The sequence below is a fragment of the Gossypium raimondii genome, unplaced genomic scaffold (assembly GCF_025698545.1).
Source record: "Gossypium raimondii isolate GPD5lz unplaced genomic scaffold, ASM2569854v1 Contig00259, whole genome shotgun sequence".
Lineage (NCBI taxonomy): Eukaryota > Viridiplantae > Streptophyta > Magnoliopsida > Malvales > Malvaceae > Gossypium > Gossypium raimondii.
Window position 1 is genome coordinate 68,617 of NW_026291359.1, and position 20,973 is coordinate 89,589.

At 33.2% G+C, this 20,973-nt stretch overlaps 4 protein-coding genes across 4 annotated transcripts; all 4 read left to right on the forward strand.

Annotated features, from left to right (window-relative positions):
- The first annotated feature begins 4,937 nt into the window (after positions 1 to 4,937).
- LOC105761223 (uncharacterized) lies at positions 4,938 to 6,880 on the forward strand. Its single transcript, XM_012578974.2, has 4 exons — positions 4,938 to 5,430; positions 5,802 to 5,973; positions 6,309 to 6,402; positions 6,488 to 6,880. Exons 1-4 carry the CDS (start codon positions 5,033 to 5,035, stop codon positions 6,775 to 6,777), a joined length of 954 nt encoding a protein of 317 aa, XP_012434428.1. The 5' UTR covers positions 4,938 to 5,032; the 3' UTR covers positions 6,778 to 6,880.
- Positions 6,881 to 8,203: 1,323 nt separating this feature from the next.
- LOC105801637 (cell wall / vacuolar inhibitor of fructosidase 2) lies at positions 8,204 to 8,945 on the forward strand. Its single transcript, XM_012632851.2, has one exon. The coding sequence runs from the start codon at positions 8,278 to 8,280 to the stop codon at positions 8,818 to 8,820; it is 543 nt and encodes a 180-aa protein (XP_012488305.1). The 5' UTR covers positions 8,204 to 8,277; the 3' UTR covers positions 8,821 to 8,945.
- Positions 8,946 to 13,178: 4,233 nt separating this feature from the next.
- On the forward strand, positions 13,179 to 13,721 carry LOC105801290 (cell wall / vacuolar inhibitor of fructosidase 2). Its single transcript, XM_012632608.1, has one exon. It carries the CDS (start codon positions 13,179 to 13,181, stop codon positions 13,719 to 13,721), a length of 543 nt encoding a protein of 180 aa, XP_012488062.1.
- Positions 13,722 to 14,337: 616 nt separating this feature from the next.
- On the forward strand, positions 14,338 to 16,183 carry LOC105761222 (organelle RRM domain-containing protein 2, mitochondrial). Its single transcript, XM_012578973.2, has 4 exons — positions 14,338 to 14,606; positions 15,238 to 15,306; positions 15,387 to 15,493; positions 15,733 to 16,183. The coding sequence occupies exons 1-4, from the start codon at positions 14,423 to 14,425 to the stop codon at positions 15,844 to 15,846; spliced, it is 474 nt and encodes a 157-aa protein (XP_012434427.1). The 5' UTR covers positions 14,338 to 14,422; the 3' UTR covers positions 15,847 to 16,183.
- Positions 16,184 to 20,973: the final 4,790 nt, after the last annotated feature.

A 20,973-nucleotide genomic window follows, 5' to 3' on the forward strand; every position in this document is an offset into this window, starting at 1 on the left:
CAAGTCTTGCAGTATCTGAGCTTGATGACTCACCCACTGAATCAGGAGAAGTAGCAGCTTGGGATGAAACTCTCTTCAGAGAAGTTGGCTGCCCTGGTATTTCCTAAACAAGGGCGAAAAATGAACTATTTGTCAATTATCTTGGCAGAAATTTAGCCCTTGATACCGAGCCCTTTACTCTTCATATCATAACATGCATGGTATCACATGCAGCCATCATATAATACCATTGCAAAGGAACATAATAGAATAGAAAAGTGATATCACTTTAACCCTTTTTTCCAACCTATCTTCATCAAATGCAACCTCATGTCACAAGGACGAACTTGGTTTCCCATGCATGCCATTGCAAATTTCGAATATTGAAATAGTACATCAGCTGCAACAGCTTGCTTTTTTTCTTCAGTCTGACATACATAAGAAGTAGAATGAAGTAGGTCAAAACAGCTTTCTCTTAAGGAAGAGATTTTTAAAATTTAATAAAAACCCAAAAATCTGACCATTTAGCTTTCTCTGAAGGAAACCAACAAACTTGCACAGTGATTGGTGTTTTCAAATGAATTAACAGGACTAGAATAAGGTATAATCCTGGTTTTATAGATCAATAGATATAATCTTATCTGTTTCACAACCCTGGTCTAGTTGATGGATTATCATACTGCAGGACATCCTACAAATGAAAATAGCACATCAGATGAACTCAAAAACTACTCCGCAAGAATTAGTACAGACTTCACAGCTTACTGAAGTGAAGAATAAGCTTATAATTTAACTCCAATGCTGGCCATAAACTTGCAATTTAATTATGATGCAAGCATTACATTTCAATTAATACAGCATACAAGCTTTATTTATCTTGTAGCCCCGTATACTGTTTTAGACTGCCAACATAAAAGCAATTCAAGATCACTCCTCTCTCATCAATGACATTTAGCAATTATCAACCATTAAACTTGTCCTCACTGCAAAACTGGACACAGAAAGAACAGAGAGAAAGCACACAGGTTCATTAGGGTAAAGCTCTTAAGGAAAGCAGCAAGTCTCAACCGTCACTGCATGGTTACTTGATAAAAAAGAAAAGCCTTTGCAAGAGGAAAAGATTGATGAATTACAGTCATTAAAACTTAGATATAATGAGCTTAAGCCAGCTTTTCATGTCCCATTGTGGATGAGCTTCTGAGTCCTGAAACTACAAATGTGCAACTTTACATTTACAAATGGATTTCTAAAACTCGATAAGCTGGCCTTCACTATCTGTTTGATCAAGTGACCATATGCTGAATACAGTCACAGGCATTGACAGCATATTCACCAGACCTAAGTCCCCCAAAATGAATTCATGAAAAAAAATATGATTTCTAGATTCAATAGTTGTAGAGCAAAGCAAACAACCAACATCAACATTAAGTTGAATAGAGATAATTGATCTCTAAAAGGGAGCTTATTCAACACAACCATCTAAACAACAATAGAGGGCTTAGGAAACCACAATAATCTATGCCAGCACACTTTTTTGCCTTTTACTCTAATTTTCTTCCGCAATCTTGCTACATAGAGGAGTCCTTTGAACATTATAAATGGATTATTACTTGGTTTTTCAAACTCTAGAAGGGTTAAAACTTAAAAAGCTGCAATATGTTTCATTTTTTTTTAATTTTTTAATATCAACATGAGACAACTTTTTTTATATATTTAAAAATATAGTCATTTAATAATGAAATAAAAGAAAAGAAAGGGAGAAGTGAAAATGGAGAAATATTAGATTGCTAAAAAAAATATATAGAGATTAAGTATATAATTTAATCTGAAATTTTCATATAAATTAATAACATTAATAAACATTTAATAATTTTTAAAAATTCGGTAACTAAAATATAAATTTTAGAACTTTTCATCTGAGATGGATTTTAATATAAAAAAAATTAAAACGACATGAGGGCTGTGGGGAAGGTCGTCGGAGTCGGAATTGATAATGCCAACGCTCGCGGTGCTCAGTCAACTTCTCGGTCTGCCGAGCACTCCATCATACGTGTCGCCGCTCCTCCTTCTGCTTCTTCCCCGATTGCTGTTTCTAGTGTAGGAGTTCCGTCTGTTCGTCTCACGACAGCATCGGCCAATCAAAAGGCATCTTTGGAGCACGTTGATGACTGGGAACTTTCTGGTGGTATTGTTGAGCACGAGGTGGCTCTGGAAGGATCCAGCGACGCCTCCGGCCAAGGCGAACCGATTGCTGGTGTGTTGTTTGGTGGCGTTCCCAGCCTGGAAGAAGCAAAAGAAGCCATTGCTGATTTGAAAGATGCATTGGATATGTAAAGTTTATTCCTCTCGTATTTTTCTTTTATTGATTCCAAATAGCATGATCCTTTATGAAACTCTTCGAAGCCATTTTGATGATGTTTTTTTTATGGTGTACTACATATAGAGATGATTGCGCTGTTATCTGTTTTATTAGGGTTTATCTATCACCTCCACCATACGGTGACACAGCTCGGGATTCTGCCGTTTCATTGGTTTCAAACCCTGAGGAGACAAGTAAAGGTTGTGCTTCAGCACCTAAACCTGCTATACAGGCTTTCAAGTTATTAAGTGAAAGTGCAGATGTTCAGGTACTGCTTAACTTTGTGCTTCCTTTCAGTCTGTTGTGTCATCCATTGTTGCCGATCCGAATGTACGGAATGCTGTTTTGAACAATTCAGCCTATATGGATTTCATCCAATACCAGGCTCATTGCTTTTGTGTTACTTTCCATCATTCGATGCATCTTGAAGGTGAAGGTGATGAGTTTGAAGTAGAGGAGTCTACCGAAGGTTCCGAATCTCCAGTAAAGCTAGAAGAGTACTATGAAGAAGACAGTAAAGATCCATCTTCGGGTTATCTGCACAAAATCAAGACTAGTGTGGTTGAGCTGGCGAGTGAGATGGTGGGGAAGGCAATTAAACCTGCTATACAGGCAGTCAAATTATTAAGTGAGTCCTGCTGTTCAGGTAACTGCATAACTTTGTTCTTTCTTCATGATCTTATTTAAGTGCTAAATACAATTAGGATCTACTTTCATTACCTTTACTGCTGAATTTACCCTGAAATTGTAAACCTTGAACAAACCCTAAACCGTAAATTTTGCTTTACTTCATCTTATTATGATTGGATATCTAAATGGTTTTGGTCATGCTTTCAGTGTGTGTTGCTTCCATTGCTGCCGATGGGAACGTATGGAATGCTGTCATGAACAGTCCAGCTTTTATGGCTTACATGCAATCACAACAGACCAGTGAGAAGTTTTGATCATTGCTTTTATGTTACTTCCATAACTTGATGTATCTTTTGATTCCTTAGGTTAATTTTAAAACTAATATATATATATATATATATATATATATATATTTATGTAGCAGTTGCAGGTGATGAGCTTAAAGTTGAGGGATTTCCAAAGAAACTAGAAGAGTACGAAGACAGTGAAGACCCGTCGTCGGGTTTTATGCAGAAAATGAAGAGTAGTGTGGTTGAGATGGTGAAAAAAACGATTGGTTTCAAGGATAGATGTTTTACTGACTCAACTGAAAAGGAGGGAATTGCTGGATTGAGCGTATTTTATGATACAACTGTAAGACCCTTCATGGGATTTGCAGTGATAGTGATTATAATTATTTTACTGAAACGACATAGTAAATAGTAAAGAAGTTTGCTCATTCGGATGCCTTTGTGGATGATAATGGTGATAGTATAGTATAGTATAGTATAGTACAATGAATGGGTTGTAAGACTTAAAATACAGGTTTTACAGAGAAATGAAGTGATGAACATGAGCTACATCTTGGAAACGATTAACTTCCTGTGGTCTTTGGTTACCATCCCCCACCATGTCTGTTCATAAGCTTTAAATGCTTATATATATATATATTTAAAAACTTAACGAGGGCATTTACTCTAATCTTTTATTTTTATTTTTTTGTCAAATGATGCTATTAGACACTATAATTGATCAAGTTGTGGATTTAATCCTTTTCGGTCCTTGTATTTTTATAATTTTAAAATTTTAGTTACGACTAAATGACAACTATTAAAATCATAGATGTTATATTTTCATGATATCTACTAACCATGTGAATTATGGTGCATAGGAAAGTTTAATGTTAAATGATGTAATGAGTATGGTTACATGGTTTATTAATTGATATTTTGTAAGTTAAAGTTTACCCTTTTCGAATTTACTAAGCATTAAATGCTTATGTCAGTCCTATCACACCATCCATAAATCATTTGGGTAGATTTTGAGTTGTTTTGGTGATGGTGGCTTGGATATGTGTTTTGTGTACAGAGTGTTGTTATCTCATTGATTTGAATTGCAGGGAGGTCCTTTGTGAACCCCAAAATGTGTATTGTGGTTACAAGGCTTTTCAATAATGAAAGGAAACAAAAGGACTAATATAAAACCGTTGGATCTAAATACTTTTGAGCCTTTCCCTAGAATCAAATTTGACCGACAATAACAATTTGGGATAAAGATGCAATACCTTACATTTAAAAAACAAAAGTGTTGGTTGGACAGGTGGCGTTCTCTCTCTATGTTATAAAACTAGCTGAAAAAAAAAGTCGTAAGCATATAATAAAATCTTTTTTTTAATAAAAATTATAAAAATCATTTATTATTTTATTGCGTAATAGTTAAATTAAAATAATTAATTTTTTAATAGAATTAATCGATTGTATAAATATCAATATCATTAAATATTTTAAAGTCTAAAATATTTTCTTTTAACTCTAAACAGATTTTTTCTTTTTAAACACAAATTTTTGGAATTATTTTATATAGATATTTGGAAAACAAAATGTATAAGAGTAAGGAATCGAAACGACATGCCGTTTGGTTCCTTCAAAATGACAACCGTCATAAAATATCCTTTCCTTTTCAACTGAAATAGAATCAATAGATAATCATAAATAATTTCCTTCTATTTAATACCATTATCCTCATCTTCTTCTCAGTTCATCTAATCCAAAAATACCATCTCTTCCTTTTATTGGAATCACCGAAATGGGCGGAGGAGGAGTCATGAGGGCGGTGGGGAAGGTCGCCGGGGTCGGAATTGTTAACTCCAGCCTTCGTGGTGGTGTTCAGGGAACTCCGCTGTCTGCTGAGCAATCCGTTATGCGTGTCGCCGCCGCTTCCCGTTCTGCTTCTTCCGTGGTTTCTGTTTCTAGTGAAGGAGTTTCGTCTGTTGCCGACACGACTGCGTCGGTCAGTCACAAGTCATCTTGGGAGATGGTGGATGATTGGGAATTCGCTGGTGATTTTGAACAGGAAGCTGCTCTGGAAGGATCCATCGCCGCCTCAGGTAGACCCGAACCGATTGCTCGGGTTTTGTTTAGTGGCGCTCCAAGCCTGGAGGAGGCTAAAGAAGCCACTAATGATTTGAAAGATGCACTGGACAAGTAAAGTTTATTCCTTTCAGTTCTTTTTATTTATTTATTTCAGATTTTAGGAATTGTTAACAAAAGAAAATGTATCAAGCTGAAATTTGGGTAATGGTTGCTTTTATAGGATAAAGATATTGAATTTGAAGGGTTTTGCTAACTATTTTTATCTAAATTATGATATAGTAAGTAAACATCATCAAAAAGCTGCTTTAAGACTGTTGACTAACATCAAGAACCCCAAACAAAAAATAGTTAAGACTTCATTTCATATTGAATTTTCAAGTTTGTAATGACATATTTTGAGGGTGGGATGTGATGTTGGTATGTATGAGAAAATCATGTTACTATATTTCTGATCTGTTAGAGAATATTTCCTTTTGGTTCAGGGTTTATCTGTCATCTCCACAATACAGTGAAATGGTTCAGGTGACTGGCGTTTCATCGCTTTCGAACACTGAGGAGACTAAAGATTGTGTTGCTTACAACATTGAAGCCACTTCAGTGCCAAAACCTGCTATTCAGGCATTCAAATTACTCAATGAGAGCCCTGCTGTTCAGGTTGTGGTTAACTACATTTTGGATAATGACATTCGTTACAGATTGTTAACAGTGTTGTTTAGGGTTGTTTCCTTTTATACTCTTTACTTGGATTTATTATTAGGATTCGGGCGTTAGTGTTGGGTGTTGGGTACCCTTAGAGGGTATCGGATGATATTTTAAGAAAAACAGAGATTAGTGCAACATAGTCTTCCATACTTCATACTAGGATGCTTTATTTGGTTGTTTATCTGATAATCGTTTGTTTATCGATTTACTTCCATTACCTATAATTATAAAATGTAAGATGGTTGATGGTTAATGGTTAATGGTTTTGGTTTTGGTTTTCCCCTCAGTCTGTTGTTGCTTCCATTGCTTCTGATCCGCATGTATGGGATGCTGTCCTGAACAATTCAGCTTATATGGATTTCATTAAATCCCAGCAGACAAGTGAGACGTTTTGCTCATTGTTTCACTCTTCCATTGCATCGCATCTTTTACTATTTTGCTTAATTTTGTAACCATTGTGATGCAGATGATAAGTTTGAATTTCCGGGATCTCCTCGAAGTTCTGTATCTTCAGTGAAGCTAGAGGAAAATGAAGATGGTGGAGAATCATTTTCGGCTTTTATACAGAAAATCAAGACTAGTGTGGTCGAGATGGTGAGTAAAACGACTGATTTCCTCCATAGTCTCTTTAGTTTACCCTCGGTGGACAAGGCTAAAGAAAATGCTGGATCGAACAATATGGATAAGACAATTGGAGCTAGCTTGATGGGATTGGCAGTGATGGTTATTATGGTTGTTCTTGTGAAACGAGTGTAGCCTCTTTTTTAAAGTAAATTTGCCGATATTACAAACTCAAAAACACTTGCTCGTTTGTTTATTCTTCTGGATGATAATGATGATCAATATACTTTAAAGTCCACTGTCCGTAAGTTCTAGCATTTTTCTTGTGGTTAAGTAGCTTTCAATTGTTATGGAATCAGTTGAAGTCCACAATGTGCACTATGCACATTTCCCATCTTAGAAACGAAGTTCAATACCATATTCCAGAGGAATAAATAATGCATTAACACGGGTGTAATTGGACGGGGTCGACTTGAGTCTGAATATTGGTGAGTTTGAGTTTGATTCGAAATTTGAAGCGCTAACTCAATCAGATATCTACTTTTAAGTTCGAGGTCAGTTTAAGATGTAATAGAGTTATTTGAGTGTAAGCTTGATTAAGCTTGAGTTATATGATTTTGGTTGGATAATTAAGTTTAAGGTTAATAATATATTTCAAAGATAATAATATAATTAAATTTGGAGTATTATTTAGTTCGAATTTGGTTTAATCCATAGCTTACTCAAGTTTGAGTTTGGTTTGATGATTGAGTTTTTCTTCAATCGAATTCGAATAATTCGAATAATTTGCTGAGTCCAAAATCTTACATCCTATCAATTTTTTTATGTAAGTTGATGATTAATTCATGAAATGTATATATATATATATATATTAATTCATGATTAATATGTATAAGGTGAACACTAAGGATTTTTGGCTTGGGGAAGGATGGTATAAGGTGAACACTCATGGTCCTGTGTAAAGTGTCTAGAAATGCTTTAGCTGGTGAGAGTTATCCGAGACAAACATGGTACATGAATTTTAGTTTTTTAAATACATTGGTTGTTGTTCTGCACTCAATGTCGAGCTTTGGGGAGCTCTAGAGGGACTTCAAATTGTCGGAGTCTATGCCTTAAATAAATGTGCTTGAGATGGATAGTATGACTGCAATCCGATTGATTCAAGATAAGTCAGTTGAGTTTCACCACTCAATCGTGTTACGAGCTATTAAAGAAATTATTCAACATGTTTGGATGATTAGGATGACACATGTATTTAGAGAGGGTAATCGAGTAGACAATAATGACATTTCAAGGCCTCTAAGCATGTATAACTGTATACAACCTTAGGATGAAATTCTTCAAAAACTATATGATGATTCGAAATGACCTAACTCCGCCTAGTCTAGTTATGATTTTATCCTTTTTCATGTAATAAAAAAAAAGTTTCAGAACTCAATAGAGGAATACAAAATAACAAATAATTTAGGTAAATATAGTATAAAATCAATTAAACAACTTAATTTCTAAATTAAATTCACCAATTACCATATTTACTACAACAATAATTACACAAATCCACCAATTACGTAATTGAAAACGTTTTTTTTTTCCAAATTCAAAATCTTAATCCGTTTTAAGTCATAACAATTTCTTCCAAAAAGCCTTGTTATAAACCTCATTTCTTCCATCTCATTTTCCCATAACACCAAAAAAATGGCAAACCAAATTAGTAATATTTCCCCCAAAATCTTGATCATAACCCTAATTTCCATTGGTTTCAACAACTATTTCCTGCCAACTGATGCCGAAGAAACAGGCAAGGCCCTAATTGAATCAACCTGCAAAAAAACACAGTACCCTGAAGAATGTATCTCAGCTTTGGAATCAGATCCTGGCAGCTTCACCGCCAACTTAACCGGGTTAACACGGATTGCAGTGAAGAAATCTGCTTCTAAACTTGTTGAAACCTTACACATTGTGGAAACGTTGGTGCTGAATGCGACAGATTATCTAACATGGGGGTTCCTTGTCAACTGTCGTGATACTTACAACATCAGCGTTCCTCAAATCCAGAGAGGTCTACAGGCTTTTGATGGGCTCAAGTTTGATAAATCGTATGAAAGTGTTGAGGCTGTTAATAATGCAGTCATTGGGTGTGATCGTCAGGGATGGACATTGCCAATCTTAACCCAAGTTAATAGAGCTTTGTTTAGGCTCACCAAGGATACCATGATGATCTTGCATCTTCTTTTCTAATCTAAACAATGTTTTATGTTATTGCATATATTATTGACAAATAAAATGTTCTCAAACAATCCATGAAATTATCCATTTGCTGGGCTGCCCTATTACTATTCTGTTCTCCAAAACTTATACTCAGAGTCAAGCTATGTCCAAAAAAAAAACATAGAATTGTTTATGGGTTAGGTTTGGTCAAGAATGGTTTGAATTAAAAAACAAAAAGAAGTTAAGCTTGTTTTTTAGGCTAATCTCACCCAGTGCCAAAGTTTATTTTGCGGTTCAAAATATTAATAAAAAATAAAATATGTTCTTATATTAATATTTATTTTTAGAATTAAATTTAATTTTTTTACAATATTATTTAAATCGAATTTGGATGATGCTGGATGAATTTGTGACATGAAATTCTTCATTTAAGCTCGATCTTAATCGTGAATTATTCATTCTATAAGTATTTCTACCTAACAATGGTAAACTTAAACTTGATTTGAAATTTTAGACTTAAATATGGTTGAACTAGTCGACCTCACTCTACTGAATTATTTGTGTCATTAATCTAATTTGATTTGGGATGTTAAGATTTTACTTAATAAAAATGGAATTTTGTAAAGATTAAATATATATTACAGGGATTTTAAGTAAAACGTTGACACAATTAAAGAAAGTCTTTTAAGTTTATTCATTTTTACAAATTAAATAATTATTAAAATTGAAATAGAAATAATGTTACAATAAATTATTTAATAATCAAAATTCAAGTTAAGTTAGAAACTATATATAAAACAAACTTTTACACAATCTACTATTATTAATATTTATATTTTAAAAATAATTAATTTCAAAATATTGTTTATTAAAATTCAATTTAATATCGGGATTAGTATTTGGTACACTAGCAATGTACTTTTTATTCCATAGGTAGCATTAAAAAATTATCATGTGTCTCTTTCTTTTAAATATTTATTTTTTAATATTCTACTATATTCTTATAGGACACTTGTCAACTCATGAACCCTGCTTGTGGAATTTAAGACTCCACTTGCACAACAGTGTGCCAAATATTATATTCTAATTTTATAAACGTTACAAAATTTATAAAAAAAAATTAAAATTTAGTTAATATATACAACAAGCCCGTGTGTTGCACAGGTAAAGAAAACTATATATATATATTGATACAAGATTTCAACAAGGGAGGAGAATGTGGTGGAGATGGGATGGGCGTTTCACCAATGATAGGCAGATAGTAAGAAGTGGGAGGTTGAGGGAAAGGAGAATGTAGGAAGAGGGATACTTAGGTTTTTCTTGGGGGGTATAAGGAGATATCCCTTTTCTCTCATGCTTTGGGGTATATATAGGGATATATTCTTTTCTCCCATTGAGCAATGTAGTTGACAATACGAGAGGTGAGCATGATCAAGCAGTCGGCTAGGGCCATTATAGGTCAGTTGTTGCCATACGCGATACTGTGTGGTCCTACACTGACATTATTCTTATTAAGGTTGTACGATGTTGTTGTACCTCAGTGATACCCACGAGGTTTGTAGTAGATCGTCTCCAAGATAGCTCAAGTAGGACTCATGAAGGGTTAGTCACAGACTGTAATACCCCCTACCCGTATTCGTCGCCGAAATAGAGTATGAGGCATTACCAAATTTTACTGAATAATTTTTTTTTGAACTCAATATAACCCCTTTGTAAATATCTAATCTTTCCTGCAATTTTAAACCGAGACCAATCCAACACAACCAATTCATTTCAACATATTTTCAAGATAGATTTAACATATTCAATAGATAACCTCATCACATACCAAAACCAAAATTTGTTAGCCATACCAATGGCTAACCATACATTCATTTCACATTAACATTTACTTTACTAGCTTATACATGCCATTGATTTCCAAAATAAAGTTTCTTTATGTACCGAGATCTTGAAGTTGATAGTGTGATGCGTCTCTGACCAAATCCGACCTCCGAGCACTTAACACTCGATACTTGTTCGTAAACAAAAATCTACTAATCCCAAACTTTTTCTTTTCCTCGATCTAGCTTCGTATTTGAATTTTTTGGATTTGGTGCAAAAATTATGAAAAACCAGCTTGAATAAACCCTTAGGACATTTTTGGCTGATGAGAATGCAGAAAAATAAAGAGAAATCTAGATAATTCCACTTTAGTCCTAACTTTTAAAGTAAATTTTGTAATATTCCAATTTTACCCTTAATTCTCCAATTCTCCTGATTTTTCTCGGCTTATGCCGCCCAAAATATCTCCTTTTGGGCTTATTTGTAATTTATGTCCCTCCTCATTTAACAATTTAGCTATTTAATCCTTCTAGTAACTTTTACGCCTTTTTCAACTTAGTCCTTTTCACTTAATTGACTACCCAAACATTAAAATTTTCTAGCGAAATTTTAATACCATATTACTAACACTTCATAAATATTTATAAAAATATTTTTGACTCGATTTCTGAGATCAAGTCTCGATACCTTGTTTTACCCAATTTCTTCAATAATTTCTTTTTCTAACTAACCACTAAATCGGTAAAATTTTTCTATTGATATTTTCATACGATTTTCCTATCATATCAATATTCATGCAAAAATATTAAAATAAATTTCTCTTTAAATCAGATTTGTAGTTACGAAACCACTATTCCGATAACCTTGAATTTGGGCCATTACACAGACAATCTTTAGCAGAAGATCATTGAAAGAAGCCTTTAGCAGAGGCTTGCTTGTGAGTTGTTCTCAATGATAAGTTATTAACAGGTCGTCCCATGTTTTGTCATGTTTCGTTGCCAAAGTAGGGTATAACAATATAAAATAAGGCCTTCCTTTGTTGACACTTTGAGCACATTATTATTTTTTTACAATACAAAAAAGGGAGAGTAAAATATCACTTTTGCTCTCTTTTTTATGTTTAAATTCAAAATATAATTTTTATTGAAAATTGGTTTCTATATTTTTATAATACTATCAATTAATTTAAATAGTTTTTTAAAGGTAAATTCATTAATTTGTTCAATGAATGAAAGCATACAATTTAGGGAAAAAATAACAAACACTGTCATAGATGGTGAAGGACAAGCTCCATCAACACAACAAAGGTTTTAGCCTTAGCATCAATAGAACATCATGACACGTTGACAATTGGATTTATCACAACTCAAGCATGACATATCTGGAGTGACTACAAGTACTTAATACGATAAGGAAATTAACCCCAAATGGTCCAAAGCAACAAGTAAAAATCGACAAAAGAATCGAGCATTTACCAAACTAGAGAGGACGACAACAAAACCATCCCTAAAATCACTTGTAAAACTAAGGTTACATGCATAAGTAAGACTAAAAAACGTGCTACACGAACAAACAAAAACTTCTAAAATTGAAAATTTATTAAAAATGAAAAAAAAACATATAAAACTTAAGATAACACAGGTCTAAATTGACTCGTGAAATCATTTATTATTCTGAAATACCCTCAAAACAGAAACATTAAGAAGTTAACAAAGAGCCCCCACTTTCCAAGAAAAAGTACTGGTGGCCGGTGGAGTTTTAGGGAACGAAATGCGTCGTCATCTATTCATCACAACTTGTGAAGATAACAAAGATACCCACAAAATAGATCTACAAACTAAAAAAAAAGGGAAGACATGTGAGTGAATGAGAAGAAGAAAGAAAGAAAATGTTGGTGGGAGGGGAGAAAAAGGCAGATGATAACCAACCCGGAGACTAACATCGCCATTGGCCAAAACAAAAGATAAGAAACAAACTACTCGAAAAAAAAAAGAAAATTTTTTTTAGAATTTGTAGGTTTGGAAAATTTTAAAGGTGGAGTTCGAATTTATTAATTTAAATAATTAATATTGTTAATTTTTCAATTAAAATATTATTTGGTTATATTATCTTGAGACTGTCTTGCTTTATTATTATTATTATTATTATTATTATTATAATATAATAGTCAAACTTTAGCTTAACTCCTATACTATGTTATGCTGAAACTTAGAATTTCATCTATATATTTTAATTTATGACATAATTTAATAATTTTATCCTGATATTTTTCTCAATTGATATATTAAGTCAATTATTTTAGTACTCATGGTATAAAACACAAAATAACAAATTGAGCAAATAATATAGAATCAATTAAGCAAATTAATTTCTAAATTAAATTCACCAATTGCCATATTTACCACAACATTAATTACACAAATCCACTAATTAAGTACTTGATAAAATTTTTGAAATTCAAAAGATTAATCCATTTTTTAAGTCACAAAACCTTGTCATAAACATCATTTCTTCCTCCTGCATTCTCATTTTCCTGCAACCCCCACCAGCCCCCCCCAAAAAAAATGGCTAGCCAAAATAGTAATATTTCCCCCAAAACCTTGGTCATCATAACCCTAATATCCCTTGGTTTCAACAACTATTTCCTGCCAATTCATGCTGAAGAAACAGGCAAGGCCCTAATTGAATCAACCTGCAAAAAAACACAGTACCCTGAAGAATGTATCTCAGCTTTGGAATCAGATCCTGGCAGCTTCACTGCCAACTTAACTGGGTTAACTCGGATTGCAGTGGAGAAATCAGCTTCTAAACTTGTTGAAACCTTACACATTGTTGACATGTTGGTGCAGAATGCGACGTCAGATTATCCAACATGGGGGTCCCTTGTGTTGTGTCGATATTCTTATAACACCAGTGTTCCTCAAATCCAGGAAGGTCTACAGGCTTTTGATCAGCTCAAGTTTGAGAAGTCGTATAAAAGTGTTGAGGCTGTTAAGAAAGCTGTCATTGACTGTGATCATCAGGGAGTGAAAAGCTTAACCCAAGTTAATACAGCTTTGCTTAGGCTCATCGAGGATACCATCATGATCTTGCATCTTCTTTTCTAATCAAATCGATGTTTTATGTTTGACAAATAACATGTTTTTAAACAATCCTTGAAATTTCATTCAAGAAAGAAAAGAAAAGCCATCAACCTTGTTTTATATTTATTCTACAAATGTTTCTTGTAAATACTAATAATTGTAATGAAATTTTGATAATTAGAATGGTGGGTCAGTACCCATTGACAGTCAACCTCGGAGATTGGAGAAATAAACTGTTTGAATTTTGGCTTGTAGATTTGTGACTGTTTCATGAAAAAATGAATTGTAGAATAAAAGGAAAAAAAAATAATTTTCGATTAGTGTAGGTAACGCTAATAGAAAAAGTCATATATCATAGATTTTAATAACCCAATGACTTCAATAAAATATTTTGAATAATTCAATAATTAAATTGTAACTAATTAAGTGACCAAAATAAAAATTTACTCATAATTGAGTGAGGAATGATATGATTTAGGCTAAATTTTTAAAAAGTTTACTCTATTATTATTTAATATGTAACTTTTGAATAATTTTAGCATCTCCTTTATATTATTTAATATGTTTCTAAATATATATTTCTATAAGACTAAATTGGTAATTTCATCAAGTCCTTGCCTTTTAAAGTCGGTTGCAACTTTGCCCTATTTTTCTCTCACCACAAAAGAGGTTTTATCCTGAAGTGTTAAACCCTGATTCTCCCCATCCCCACTAATATCTCCTTGATGGCTTTGAGGGCGGCGGCGACGAGAGCGATCTTCGCTGGGGCAGCTCCCCAGGGATTCAGGCGCATGTGTTCAACGGCTACGGCTAATTCCTTTATGCCTCCCCCAATTACGGCGATGGGCAACGGCGAGGGAACCCCTGGTAGAGAGCAAGCGCCTCCAAGTACCAACCTCTTTGTCTCCGGTACATATATTTTCTTTTCCATCTTTATCTGTCATAGCTTCTTTCTTGTTTTCTCATGTTATTTTTATGGATTATTTGGTATTGTTTATATGTTTGGTTGCTTGGAAACTGCTGGAAAATGGAAGAGAAGTTTTTCTTTTAATGGGTTTAATTTGTTGGTCCTGTTTTTTTCTGGGTTCTTGGTAAATATTGTTTATATATTGATTTATTGGGGTTTTTTTTTTTGCTTGTTCTGTTGCTGGAAAAAGCTCTGTTTTTTCAGGTTTTCCTTTAATTGCTTCTATTATTTTCTGGTTTAATTTATAGTTTTTGCGTACAGGCTTATTTATTAGGTTATTATGCTGGCTTGATTGCGGGAAAATGTGGGAAAACGGAAGAAAATTTTGTCAATTTCTATGGTTGATTAAGGAAAACGATTGATGTTGTCTATATCTTTAATTCATTCAAAGAAGTAATTCATCAATTTAGAATGAATTGAGTATTATAAGTTTGGGTTTAAAATGAATCCTCTCCCTGTTTTGGTTTGTAATTTGATTTGTGTACTTTTTCGATTCTACGTGTTGACTGTGTCACTTGTTTACCTTTCTCGATTCATATTTTGATGAAAGTTATTATGTGAATTTGTTTTTAGGGCTTAACAAGCGCACTCAGTCGGAGAAACTTCGAGAAGCCTTTTCTCAGTTCGGACGTGTAATTGATGGTTAGTCTCTCCTTACGTGAAAGAATGTTGGAAATTGTTTTTATGAGATTATTAACCGTTGGCCTTTTCTTTCTTTACAGCCAGAGTAGTGACTGATCGGGTATCAGGATATTCTAAAGGCTTTGGTTTCGTAAGATATGCCACTGTAGAGGAAGCTGAGAAAGGAAGAGTGGGAATGGATGGCAAGGTTAGCTCCCTTTACTTCCTTAAAATGTTCATTTCTTTGTTTCGATATTGTAATTTCAATTGAACTAAATATGTTAGGTGCTTTTATAGAACTGTTCCAGGTTAGATCATTGATGATTGAACCATGCTTTGTTGTTATTATGTTCTTTTGAGGGTAGATTGCGGAAAGTGATTTATCTGCATACTCTCCCTCCCCCTTTCCCTTGATTGTGGTATCTAATTTCCTTCGGATCATTGCAGTTCCTCGATGGCTGGGTTATATTTGCAGAGTATGCAAGACCTCGGCCAGAACGAACTCCGCCTCAGAGCAACATGTCTAATTCAAATGGCTATAATTCCTATGGCCGTGAATAACTTCGACCTGAAACATGATTTGTCATTTTTTATTTTAATCAGAGGCGGGTTTACAACAGGTCGACCTATCATCTCCTTGGCAGAAGAAAGAAATTAATTATGAATTTTGTAATGTGAGACTTGAATGCACTAGGAATGTGATGAACTGAGGTCTATTATTCAAGAATTATAGGAAAAACAGGAGCAGATGTTGAATTATTTTCATGGCTGCTAAGAACTCATTGTATGATTATTTGGTGTTCCTCTCTGTTTTGATTATTTACCTATTTGCAGCTGGCTTTGTTATGAAATTAATTTGCTTAAAATAAAGCCTTATTCAAATCTTGATCGATGCTTATTTCATTTGCCTTCGACCTGTAATCTTTCATTCAATTGTGTGATAATCATAATAATATTTGACTACTCAAATCCCTAGCTAATCCTGCTGCTAATCCAAGCTTACTTTTTGTAACTATTATATGGTAATATTTTCCTTTAATAATGAATAAAATTTTTATTATTATTTTCATCTTTGAACATGTTGTATGTACATCACGATTGGTAAGGGATAGTCATGAGTGGTTTTAGAAAATAATCTTTAAAACTTGTTCTTTGCAGTACATGAATGTAATCTTGCTATCCAAGAAAATGAATGTTTTGAAACACAAAAATAGACAAATTCTTCAAATTCATAGAAGTGGCAGCCAAGTTTTGGCTTGGATGGATGATGAAATTGTAGGCCACACCCTTGTTGCTAAATTAAAGATTATTGATAATCAATTTTAAGTTTTGAGATGTCAACAAGAGATCTAATTACTGCTCCCCTGCACTGGTGACTTTCTTGTTTGAATATTTATTCTTAACAAATCATACTATGGTCCTGTTGGTTGATTGTAGCGGTTGGTTTGATAAATAGATTTTATTAACTATTTATTGAAAAGTATTTGGTAAAATTTAACTGTAAGCATGATAGGTGTAAATTGATAAATAATGGCATAATACATTTTATTGTTAAGTATTTATTTGTTTATAATACTTTAGTATTTATTGGGTGAAGTTATTGAAATGAAACACTATTACCAAGGAACTAAAACATCTATTATGAAAATGAATTAGTGAATATTTATTAAAATTTAAATAAAAAATTCTATGTTTCTTATTTGCAAATATTAATATTATGGAAATGGATAAATATTAATAGTGTATCAATATAATTATACATAGTGACAAAGGGAGTAATTTTTGAGCAAGCATAGTTAGATAAGTTTGCACATATTTCATTTTCAATTAGTTGCGAAAAAAGTTGTTCATACTAGCGTTTTTTCTTTTGGAGGTTTTAGCTCAACAAGCTCTTACTAACCTTCATTCACCAAACACTATAATTATAGAGTTTAACTACTCAATCCTCCATTGGTGCCCAAGTCAACTAAAAAAAACTCAAAACTCTATTTGCCAAACAGCATCTATAAATTTTGAAACATGATAGAATCCCACGACTCAATACTATAAAAGCATGCTAGGTTTATCCTCATGGAAAACATAGGTTGAAAGCAAAAGAAGCTTTTAATTTGGGAAGCATAATTGTATACTCCACCTAAAAGATAGAGTTGAGAATTTTGTAATCCAACTACAGTTAAATAACGCATGGATCGTATCCATCTTCCATCCAACGCCATCCCTCCCCTCTTTGGGAACATCTTAGACGACTATCCATCCAATGGTCCCACCGGAACAATGCATCCCTTCCATTGCCCACCAACCATCGTCATCAATTGGAAATGTTGCTCATTCTGCAAATTTATCATACCCCACCATGTTACTCCAATTAAGAGACGGAGGGAAACCACTTCAAAGATTTCAGTATGTGTCTATCACTACTTGAAAGCATTTTGTCAATGTTACTTGGTTGAGTTGGGGTTTTAGTAGCTTGTTGGTTTAGATTCGAATTTTATTACATACAATTGTTATGTGTTTTTTTATTTAAAGATTATTGAACTTAAATCCTATCATGTTGAACTCTATTAAGATCTATTCTAATTTAAGTTCTAATATATTCTAGTTTTCAGTCTGTTGTGTTTTACATTAAATTAATTTTAATTTTAATAGATTAGATATGTATATTTATGTACAGTTTAGTCTGAAAATTACTAAGAATTTTTATCATTTTCATATTTTAAATAAAATAATACTCAATAAAATCACATGACGAATATGTTATAATGAAATAATTTGTAATGTGTTGATAAATTCCTTAAAATATTTTTTTGGTTTAACTGAATTTGGATTGGATTATACTTTTACTTGTAGGTTGAATTAAGATTATAAATAATTACCTAAAATAATTATAAAATTAACTTGCCAACCGTTCATGGAATAGCCCCCTTATGACTCCTCTAGAAATTTCAATATCCCGATCTGGTGGCACAAGACAAGGGATATGTTGATTTGGCATTTTAATCATGATGGTGTGTATACGATGAGGTCTGGGTATGAATTTGCTTTAAAACACTTTCCTGGCATTTCTAATCTTGGTATGGGATAGAATGCTACCGCCGAAGATCAAGGCTTTATTTGGAGAGTCTTCCGTGGTTTTGAAAACTAACAAAAATAAATTCCTATTCAATAATATAAAAATTTGTATATACTTGTAAAGATGATAATTTTATTTCTTTAGTACAAAGTAAAAAAAAAAAAAAAAACTGTGTAATTATCACCGGTAATTTAGACTAAGATTACATATCATTATAATAATGAATTATATACTTTGATATCCACGGAACTAACTAAAAGTTTAGCTAAGGTAAGTACACCTATCAATTAATAGTATAGTTACGGTGAGTAAAGATATCGTTCCCATGAAAACTAGAAGTACTAGTAATTATCATATTTCTATTATTTAACCGAATAATTCGAGTGATTGATTAAAAATAAAATTAACTAATTTAATTAACTAACGAACACGACAAAGAACAAAACAGGATAATAATCGATTAATAACCAAAAAGCGAAATAGTGCCCAGGAAAGAATCCGCCTAGATTTCATTTGTCACTATCGATATAAATTATGCGATTTCTTTACTTAGCAACTTGATCCGTAGAAACCTCTAAATTATGTAAATATTTTTTTCGAGCATAAAAGCAACTGACTCTAGGTTGATTCATTGAAGTTTCTTTCTAATTAAAACCCCTATTATCGCATTAACTTGTGCTATGGATTCCTTATTAGATTTGACTCTAATCTGGTAGATTTATGTCATCCTATTTCTAGGATTGCATGTAACTCCACTACGCAAGATCTACTTTTAAACAAGGTCTATTCAACCACCGACTTAAGCATATCAAACATGAATTAATAATCTAGAAATATCAAACCAAGAATTAATCACACATAATTGAGAATAAAAAACTAAGTATTTATTGTGTAAAATAAAAATTAAACGACAATGTCCATCATAAGGTTCATCTCCCTTAGGTATTTAGAAAATTAGTTTATGCTTGAAAATAGAAACATTCAAGAGACAGTATAACTGAAAGAAACAAAGAAACTCAAGATAACTTCCTAAGAAATCAACGGGGAATCGTCAATCTTGACGAAAATCTGCTTCCAAGTTGGCTTCAAAGGTATTTTTTGAGTTATCTTATTGAATATTCTTTGACGGCTCATTCTTATCTTCTTATTTTTTTTTCATATATATGTCTTAGAATGCTAGAAAAACCTAAAAAATGTGATTTTTTGCTATTCGGTGCGCAATTCCACAAAATCGACATGGCCTACCATACGCCTGTGTGGTTTGGACGTGTGGAATGGTTCAGCCCGTGAGACTCCTATAGCTTGCTCCGACGTTTCGGTTTTTCGCTCCTTTTGCTCCCAAGTGTTCTATGAAGCATTAAAACATGTATTTAAAGGATTAGGAGCATAAAATTCACAATTAGCATTGAATAATCACCAAAAAATGCATTAAGAACGAGGTTAAAACATGTTACTTTTAGCACTTATCAAATATCCCATACTTAAGTAGTTGCTTGTCCTCAAACAACTCAACCCACATTCAAGTTAACTTCCCTCAATTTATTGTTTTCACCGATAAAGTCTTAAGATAATTTATAGATAATCATGCATTGGAAATTTAAACAAAAATGACACTAAATAACACAAGTAATCCAAGCAAAAATTTTTTGAAGCATAAAAATTAGACGTCTCATCTATCTCGACAATTATATGAAATTCAAACTTAACAAGAATTAATACCCTTACTAAGGTTCACTCAAGCAATCAAGGTGTTTAAGGTTCAAGTAATGTGCACTCAATAGTCGAATAAGAAATGCTATTACCATAGGCTTGCTTGAAAATCAAATCTTCACCACTATAGAAATGAAATGACACAACAATCAAAAGGTCTTTACGGTGTTGTAATGAGGCTTAGGTTAAGGGTACAGAAATAGGCTATAAATAGGTTGACGGTCAACTTTCTTCTTTAGCCATTTGGAGAGGGGTTAGATGTAACACCCCTAACTTGTCTCCATCGCTAGATTAGGGTTACGGAGTAGTACATTAAAATTCTAACATTGCATAGAAACAATCATTCAAGTATAACTATAAATAAACAAATCGCAATCGATTTATAATAAATATGCACTTACGGGCCTTAAACCAAGCTTATAGGGTCCTAAAAATAATTTAGGAATATTCTGGGATCAATTTGAAACAAAATAGAAAAACTAGGAAAAGGTTGAAAATTTTAAAAATAGGGTTCACACGACCGTGTGACATAGCCTAGATCTTGTGGACATTCAAAATCCAAACACACGGCCGTGTCCTAGCCCGTGTGTTTGATAGTGTGGGTATTCGAAATAGGGTCACACGGATCGTGTCACAGTCTGTCTGCTAGACTGTGTGACGAACTATTTTAAGACACATGGCCGTGTCGCAGACCGTGTCTCAGGCCATGTGAAACCTACACCTAAAATGAAAATGGTACATGACTGTGTGAGGTGATTGTGTGTGGCACACAGCCGTGTGACAAATCGCGTCCCAGGCCGCGTGCTTCCAATTTAGCCCCTAAAACAAGCCAAATCAATACCAAGCCTTGCCCAATAAGATACACCATTTACACACACATTCAATTGACCAAAACATTCTCTAATTGC